Source organism: Astyanax mexicanus, chromosome 2 (genome assembly GCF_023375975.1).
Source record: "Astyanax mexicanus isolate ESR-SI-001 chromosome 2, AstMex3_surface, whole genome shotgun sequence".
NCBI classification, from domain to species: Eukaryota; Metazoa; Chordata; class Actinopteri; order Characiformes; family Acestrorhamphidae; genus Astyanax; species Astyanax mexicanus.
Genome location: NC_064409.1, coordinates 63,153,686 through 63,163,547, shown reverse-complemented (window position 1 = coordinate 63,163,547; position 9,862 = coordinate 63,153,686). Strand labels below are relative to the sequence as shown.

At 39.2% G+C, this 9,862-nt stretch overlaps 1 protein-coding gene across 1 annotated transcript in view; it reads right to left on the bottom strand.

Moving 5' to 3' along the window:
- Positions 1 to 5,865: 5,865 nt before the first annotated feature.
- The window catches only part of LOC111193052 (serine-rich adhesin for platelets), a 41,145-nt gene continuing 37,148 nt past the window's right edge, over positions 5,866 to 9,862 (bottom strand). Inside the window, exons 8-9 of the mRNA XM_049475066.1 lie at positions 6,868 to 7,131; positions 5,866 to 5,897 (exon numbers count right to left, since the gene is read on the bottom strand). Coding sequence (XP_049331023.1) covers positions 5,866 to 5,897; positions 6,868 to 7,131 — 296 coding nt within the window. The remainder of the gene's footprint in view (positions 5,898 to 6,867; positions 7,132 to 9,862) is intronic.

Sequence of the window (9,862 nt, the reverse complement as noted above, 5' to 3'; positions counted from 1 at the left end):
TGGAGACAATAAGATTGGCAACAGCATCTGGTTCTGTAAAGAGACAAATAATGAATGATATGTGTTTTTTTAAGAACATAAAACATGCAGTTCTCAAAGACAGGAATAATCTTAGCCCACTTTTAACTTCAGATGTTAGATACTGGAATTATTCCAATTTCTGCAAAAAAAAATCTTGTCATTATTAAGATTTTAAATCTAAGGATGTATTTGCTGTGCTACAGAAAAGCAGGACATTTACACCCCTGCAGTAAATAAAAATCATGATTCTAGCTTTCCCTGGTGGACAGAAATAAAAAAAATGTGTGAACTGACAGAGAATTGACTAATATAATCAAATCTAAAACAATTATTATGCAGTTCTAGGGAGAGAGTAAAGCAGGGCCAACGCATATGTTTGACAAATGTATTGTTTTAAAACACAGAAGGTCAGAAAACTACAGGACTTACTTGTGAATGCTGGGATGGGAACTTTATCTCCTTCGGTTACATTATCTCCAGCAACTGCACTGACAGTAAACGTGTAGTTGACTCCAGCAATCAGATTAGGGACAAATAAAGACGTATTTGTAGTATTAAAGGTTTTCTGCAGAGTTCCATTGGTCAACTCTACTTTATAAAACAAATTGTAACCTTGTCGCAGTTCCCAGGTTAGTAACACAGATGATGTGCTTATGTTGGAGACAATAAGATTGGCAACAGCATCTGGTTCTGTAAAGAGACAAATAATGAATGATATGTGTTTTTTTAAGAACATACACTACTCACAAAAAGTTAGGGATATTCAGCTTTAGGGTGAAATTTCAGGACGAGCCTAAAATTCATTTAAACCTTTACAGGTGAACTTAATGTGACCTACTCTAAGCTTTTGAATGCAAATGTCCAACTGTTAAATGGTTCAGTACTTTTTGCACAAGTTGCTGTTCTCTAACGAGGAGCTTAACGGCAAAATTCACAACAGGTGTTTGATCCTCGAATGGACCAATAAATGTCTTGGTTCAATTAGAGCTGGTGTTTAAACAGCTGTCCTCATCATGCTGTTCACATTTTGACATCATGAGACCAAGACGACACCTAACAATAGACAACAGTACCTTGCTATTGCGATGCTTCAAACGGGACGTTCTCAGACCGAAGTGGCCACTGAGCTTAGAGTGTCACAGAGTGTCATCAGCAGGTTGCAACAGAGATACAGAGAGACTGGAAGAGTCACAGAAAGGCGTAGAAGTGGACGTCCTTTGGCCACATCCCAGGCTGATGACCGCTACATTGTGAACAATGCCCTGAGAAACCGGATGATGAATGCCACTCAACTCCAGGCACGTTTAAGGGAGGTGAGAGGCACTCAAGTGTCACGTCAGACCATTCGAAACCGTTTACATCAGCATGGTCTGCGTGCTAGACGACCTGCAAGGGTACCTGACCACACCACCAGGCACAGGCATCATCGTCTTGCATGGGCAAGGGAGCATTTACGCTGGACGAGGGACCAGTGGGCCTCAGTGCTATTCTCTGATGAAAGTCGATTCACGTTGAGCAGAAATGATGGCCGGCAACGATGTTGGAGACGTCAAGGAGAGCGCTATGCATCAGCCACTGTTGTTACCAAACAAGCTTTTGGAGGTGGTGGTGTTAGTGTGGGCAGGTGTGTCCAGTCGGTACAGAACTGCCCTACACTTTGTGAATGGTACAGTGACAAGCCCGTACTACCTGAATAACATCATTAATCCAGTGATTGTGCCCCTACATGAACAACACAGGCCTGATTTCATCTTCATGGACGACAACGCTCCAGCTCATTGAGGTCGCATCATCAGGGAACGGCTGTTGGAGACTGGTGTACCTCAAATGGAATGGCCTGCACTTTCTCCAGACCTGAATCCTATTGAAAATCTGTGGGATCAGCTGAGTCGCCTTGTAGAGGCCCGAAATTCTGCACCCCAGAACCTCAATGACCTGAGGGCTGCCCTTCAAGAAGAGTGGGATGCCATGCCTCAGCAGACAATAAGTCGACTTGTGAACAGCATGAGACGTCGTTGTCAAGCTGTAATTGATGCTCACGGGCACATGACAAGTTATTGAGACATTTAATTTTTTTTAATGGGGTTTACCCACCATTGTTGTTAACTTTTGTTTCAATAAATTGTTTGATTTGAGAAAATCACCAGCGCATCCTTTATGATATGATATCACTGTAGTGTGAACTTTTCACATTTTCCATAAATTTCACCTGAAAGCCAAATATCCTTAACTTTTTGTGAGTAGTGTAAAACATGCAGTTCTCAAAGACAGGAATAATCTTAGCCCACTTTTAACTTCAGATGTTAGATACTGGAATTATTCCAATTTCTGCAAAAAAAAAATCTTGTCATTATTAAGATTTTAAATCTAAGGATGTATTTGCTGTGCTACAGAAAAGCAGGACATTTACACCCCTGCAGTAAATAAAAATCATGATTCTAGCTTTCCCTGGTGGACAGAAATAAAAAAAAATGTGTGAACTGACAGAGAATTGACTAATATAATCAAATCTAAAACAATTATTATGCAGTTCTAGGGAGAGAGTAAAGCAGGGCCAACGCATATGTTTGACAAATGTATTGTTTTAATACACAGAAGGTCAGAAAACTACAGGACTTACTTGTGAATGCTGGGATGGGAACTTTATCTCCTTCGGTTACATTATCTCCAGCAACTGCACTGACAGTAAACGTGTAGTTGACTCCAGCAATCAGATTAGGGACAAATAAAGACGTATTTGTAGTATTAAAGGTTTTCTGCAGAGTTCCATTGGTCAACTCTACTTTATAAAACAAATTGTAACCTTGTCGCAGTTCCCAGGTTAGTAACACAGATGATGTGCTTATGTTGGAGACAATAAGATTGGCAACAGCATCTGGTTCTGTAAAGAGACAAATAATGAATGATATGTGTTTTTTTAAGAACATAAAACATGCAGTTCTCAAAGACAGGAATAATCTTAGCCCACTTTTAACTTCAGATGTTAGATACTGGAATTATTCCAATTTCTGCAAAAAAAAATCTTGTCATTATTAAGATTTTAAATCTAAGGATGTATTTGCTGTGCTACAGAAAAGCAGGACATTTACACCCCTGCAGTAAATAAAAATCATGATTCTAGCTTTCCCTGGTGGACAGAAATAAAAAAAATGTGTGAACTGACAGAGAATTGACTAATATAATCAAATCTAAAACAATTATTATGCAGTTCTAGGGAGAGAGTAAAGCAGGGCCAACGCATATGTTTGACAAATGTATTGTTTTAAAACACAGAAGGTCAGAAAACTACAGGACTTACTTGTGAATGCTGGGATGGGAACTTTATCTCCTTCGGTTACATTATCTCCAGCAACTGCACTGACAGTAAACGTGTAGTTGACTCCAGCAATCAGATTAGGGACAAATAAAGACGTATTTGTAGTATTAAAGGTTTTCTGCAGAGTTCCATTGGTCAACTCTACTTTATAAAACAAATTGTAACCTTGTCGCAGTTCCCAGGTTAGTAACACAGATGATGTGCTTATGTTGGAGACAATAAGATTGGCAACAGCATCTGGTTCTGTAAAGAGACAAATAATGAATGATATGTGTTTTTTTAAGAACATAAAACATGCAGTTCTCAAAGACAGGAATAATCTTAGCCCACTTTTAACTTCAGATGTTAGATACTGGAATTATTCCAATTTCTGCAAAAAAAAATCTTGTCATTATTAAGATTTTAAATCTAAGGATGTATTTGCTGTGCTACAGAAAAGCAGGACATTTACACCCCTGCAGTAAATAAAAATCATGATTCTAGCTTTCCCTGGTGGACAGAAATAAAAAAAAATGTGTGAACTGACAGAGAATTGACTAATATAATCAAATCTAAAACAATTATTATGCAGTTCTAGGGAGAGAGTAAAGCAGGGCCAACGCATATGTTTGACAAATGTATTGTTTTAATACACAGAAGGTCAGAAAACTACAGGACTTACTTGTGAATGCTGGGATGGGAACTTTATCTCCTTCGGTTACATTATCTCCAGCAACTGCACTGACAGTAAACGTGTAGTTGACTCCAGCAATCAGATTAGGGACAAATAAAGACGTATTTGTAGTATTAAAGGTTTTCTGCAGAGTTCCATTGGTCAACTCTACTTTATAAAACAAATTGTAACCTTGTCGCAGTTCCCAGGTTAGTAACACAGATGATGTGCTTATGTTGGAGACAATAAGATTGGCAACAGCATCTGGTTCTGTAAAGAGACAAATAATGAATGATATGTGTTTTTTTAAGAACATACACTACTCACAAAAAGTTAGGGATATTCAGCTTTAGGGTGAAATTTCAGGACGAGCCTAAAATTCATTTAAACCTTTACAGGTGAACTTAATGTGACCTACTCTAAGCTTTTGAATGCAAATGTCCAACTGTTAAATGGTTCAGTACTTTTTGCACAAGTTGCTGTTCTCTAACGAGGAGCTTAACGGCAAAATTCACAACAGGTGTTTGATCCTCGAATGGACCAATAAATGTCTTGGTTCAATTAGAGCTGGTGTTTAAACAGCTGTCCTCATCATGCTGTTCACATTTTGACATCATGAGACCAAGACGACACCTAACAATAGACAACAGTACCTTGCTATTGCGATGCTTCAAACGGGACGTTCTCAGACCGAAGTGGCCACTGAGCTTAGAGTGTCACAGAGTGTCATCAGCAGGTTGCAACAGAGATACAGAGAGACTGGAAGAGTCACAGAAAGGCGTAGAAGTGGACATCCTTTGGCCACATCCCAGGCTGATGACCGCTACATTGTGAACAATGCCCTGAGAAACCGGATGATGAATGCCACTCAACTCCAGGCACGTTTAAGGGAGGTGAGAGGCACTCAAGTGTCACGTCAGACCATTCGAAACCGTTTACATCAGCATGGTCTGCGTGCTAGACGACCTGCAAGGGTACCTGACCACACCACCAGGCACAGGCATCATCGTCTTGCATGGGCAAGGGAGCATTTACGCTGGACGAGGGACCAGTGGGCCTCAGTGCTATTCTCTGATGAAAGTCGATTCACGTTGAGCAGAAATGATGGCCGGCAACGATGTTGGAGACGTCAAGGAGAGCGCTATGCATCAGCCACTGTTGTTACCAAACAAGCTTTTGGAGGTGGTGGTGTTAGTGTGGGCAGGTGTGTCCAGTCGGTACAGAACTGCCCTACACTTTGTGAATGGTACAGTGACAAGCCCGTACTACCTGAATAACATCATTAATCCAGTGATTGTGCCCCTACATGAACAACACAGGCCTGATTTCATCTTCATGGACGACAACGCTCCAGCTCATTGAGGTCGCATCATCAGGGAACGGCTGTTGGAGACTGGTGTACCTCAAATGGAATGGCCTGCACTTTCTCCAGACCTGAATCCTATTGAAAATCTGTGGGATCAGCTGAGTCGCCTTGTAGAGGCCCGAAATTCTGCACCCCAGAACCTCAATGACCTGAGGGCTGCCCTTCAAGAAGAGTGGGATGCCATGCCTCAGCAGACAATAAGTCGACTTGTGAACAGCATGAGACGTCGTTGTCAAGCTGTAATTGATGCTCACGGGCACATGACAAGTTATTGAGACATTTAATTTTTTTTAATGGGGTTTACCCACCATTGTTGTTAACTTTTGTTTCAATAAATTGTTTGATTTGAGAAAATCACCAGCGCATCCTTTATGATATGATATCACTGTAGTGTGAACTTTTCACATTTTCCATAAATTTCACCTGAAAGCCAAATATCCTTAACTTTTTGTGAGTAGTGTAAAACATGCAGTTCTCAAAGACAGGAATAATCTTAGCCCACTTTTAACTTCAGATGTTAGATACTGGAATTATTCCAATTTCTGCAAAAAAAAAATCTTGTCATTATTAAGATTTTAAATCTAAGGATGTATTTGCTGTGCTACAGAAAAGCAGGACATTTACACCCCTGCAGTAAATAAAAATCATGATTCTAGCTTTCCCTGGTGGACAGAAATAAAAAAAAATGTGTGAACTGACAGAGAATTGACTAATATAATCAAATCTAAAACAATTATTATGCAGTTCTAGGGAGAGAGTAAAGCAGGGCCAACGCATATGTTTGACAAATGTATTGTTTTAATACACAGAAGGTCAGAAAACTACAGGACTTACTTGTGAATGCTGGGATGGGAACTTTATCTCCTTCGGTTACATTATCTCCAGCAACTGCACTGACAGTAAACGTGTAGTTGACTCCAGCAATCAGATTAGGGACAAATAAAGACGTATTTGTAGTATTAAAGGTTTTCTGCAGAGTTCCATTGGTCAACTCTACTTTATAAAACAAATTGTAACCTTGTCGCAGTTCCCAGGTTAGTAACACAGATGATGTGCTTATGTTGGAGACAATAAGATTGGCAACAGCATCTGGTTCTGTAAAGAGACAAATAATGAATGATATGTGTTTTTTTAAGAACATAAAACATGCAGTTCTCAAAGACAGGAATAATCTTAGCCCACTTTTAACTTCAGATGTTAGATACTGGAATTATTCCAATTTCTGCAAAAAAAAATCTTGTCATTATTAAGATTTTAAATCTAAGGATGTATTTGCTGTGCTACAGAAAAGCAGGACATTTACACCCCTGCAGTAAATAAAAATCATGATTCTAGCTTTCCCTGGTGGACAGAAATAAAAAAAATGTGTGAACTGACAGAGAATTGACTAATATAATCAAATCTAAAACAATTATTATGCAGTTCTAGGGAGAGAGTAAAGCAGGGCCAACGCATATGTTTGACAAATGTATTGTTTTAATACACAGAAGGTGAGAAAACTACAGGACTTACTTGTGAATGCTGAGATGGGAACTTTATCTCCTTCGGTTACATTATCTCCAGCAACTGCACTGACAGTAAACGTGTAGTTGACTCCAGCAATCAGATTAGAGACAAATAAAGACGTATTTGTAGTATTAAAGGTTTTCTGCAGAGTTCCATTGGTCATCTCCTCTACTTTGTAGAACGAATTGTTACCTTGTCGCATTTCCCAGGTTAGTAACACAGATGATGTGCTTATGTTGGAGACAATAAGATTGGCAACAGCATCTGGAACTGTAAACAGACATAAAATGAGTGAAATGCGTATTTTTAAGAACATAGAGACATGCAGTTCTCAACTATAGGAATAATCTTAGCCCACTTCTAACTTCAAATGTTAGATACTGAAATGATTTCATGTTCTAGAGGAAACACTTGTCATTATTCAGATTTGACTAGCATAATGTCATAACTAATCGCCGTTCCACTGTCCTGAGATAAGCCTCTCTGGACTATTGAGGCAGACTCCGCCCTCCCTCACCTGGTTCTCATCTGCTAATTCACGGCTCTATATGTATCAAGACTCTGACTGTACTGCCCTGCGATATATTGCCACATTGTATCATTATTGAATGTTGTTTTCCCTGTGTTTTGTATTTCGGGATTTTTGACTCTTTGCTTGTTTTTATATATATATATATATATATATATATATATATATATATATATATATATATATATATATATATATATATAAATATATATATATAATTTTTCTTACATTTTTTATCCCATTTTCTCCCAGTTTACACGGCCAATCAGCCAACCCACTCATTGGGACTCCCCCTATCACTAGTGATTCCCCAACACCAGGAGGGTGAAGACTAGCACATGCCTCCTCCGATACATGAGAAGTCAGCTACTGCCTCATTTTGAACTGCTGCTGATGCAGCATCACCGAGTAGCATCACAGTGCGCTCGGATGAAACGCAGCGACTCGGTTCTGATACATCAGCTCACAGATGCCTTGTGCTGATCGACATCACCCTTTGGAGTGATGAGGGGGGAGAGCGTCATCTACCCACCCAGAGAGAGCAAGGCCAATTGTGATCTCAGGGCTCCGGTAGCCAATGGTAAGCTACATGAACAGGATTCAAACCGGTGACCTCCTGATCATAGTGGCAGCGCCTTAGTCTGCTGGACCAGTCTGAGCCCCCTTTGCCTGTTTTTTGACTCAGATTTTTGCCTTGTAATTTTGTTATTAAACTTTCTCTGCTTTTGCATCCCACTACCTGGTCTGAGTATTACATTAGGGTACATCTGAAGATGCATTTGCTGTGCTAAAGAAAAGCAGGAGCAGGGGTTTAGTGATTATTTACTGCAACTAATTCAATTTTTTTTCATTACACTAATAGAGGGATGTACCGAACAACAAAACACTGGCTAAATCTCTGGTGCAGTACTAGGAAAGATATGTAAGATTGTATTGCAAGAACAACAGAAAAAAACATAAGATATGGTGCATTGATTTCCAGATTAGCTTCACAGATGATGTGCTTCTGTCAGCAATCGTCAGATTGTTGATACTTAAACCTGCAAAATGCCCACAAGTCCCAACAAAAAAAATAACAGTATGTTAACAAAATAAGGGTGTTTGTAAAAGTTTGCTTGCTCATTGAAGATTCATTAATAACAGCAGTGTAGGTGTAGGTGTAGAGCCTAATGTGTAGAAAGTGTTAAAAACTCAACAAGTGATGTACCGTAACATGCAAATCAAAGCTGGTGCTACTTGAACCATAAAGGGCTTGATACACACTGAACGATACAGTCTGGGACTTTGTTTACACAACTTCTTAGCTATTTAATTTTATTGACACCTTATTTTATCTTATTAATAGCCCTTATCTACTGATCTATCTACCAACAAACCTGTCTATTCTGCATTCTCATTTTACATAGGTGCACAAATCATGTTGGTGACAGCAAAACTAAGCCAAAAAGCTGGTTTGATTGCTGTTGAGCTTTAAAGATTTAATTGAATGGAGAGAAGCAGGAGGTGGGAAATAGTTTAATCTGCATCCAAAACCACATTTTATTACCTGTGAATTTATTTTCTAATGATGGCATACTAGTGTAACACTTTGCAGTGCACTATGAAGTGTGTAGTGTTCTTATAAAGGTGATAGCCTCAGTTTTATCTTCCAGGTGAACTGGCAACATTTTTGCCATGAGGTCTAATGTTCTTATACACTAGCTGAAATGAACATTGGCCTGTGTCTATGAAAGAAGAAGGATAACTCAATCTTCATTTGTACCGAACACATAAGAACTTATCTTCTCCATTTAACCAATCCATGCAGTGAACACACACAGGCTAGTGGTGGGCAGCCATGACTCTGGCTGCATGGGAGCATTTGGGGGTTAAGGGCCTTAAATACAGGGCACTTCAGTTGTCCTGTAAATTCAGGGGCTTAAATCAACAACCTGACAATGGATTTCAGCATTATAACAAAAAATAATAATTAAATATAGCCGCAAGCGGCAATCATCGGGTTCAAGCACCAACTTGCACAATGGTGCCTACTGGAGCATTGAATGGTGATGTGTAAGAAGGTCTAATATGATTGGAGATGCCCTGTCACATTTAGAAATTATCAAGTTTTTCACCTGTTATTAATGTTGAGCAGAGGCCTTTCAACCTGATCAGTGCTTAAATTCACATGTAAATCTAGTGAACTTTGTAGGATATTCATTAAGTGAGTTAGAACTAGTCAAAAGGTGTCTACATGTTATTGGTATTGATCAGGTGGCTTCAACCAGAATGTTCACAAAGTGGTATTCAGATTGACCTTTGAACCTTTGCAGAACAAGCTGAAATGTTTGACCAAACAAGTTTAAATTAACACAAAGGAGTGAATGTTCTGATATGACATGTAATTACGAAGTTATTATAAATCTAGTTCTGAATTAAATGGCGCTTCATCAAGCACCAACTAGCACAATGGTGCCTACTAGAGCATAGGAT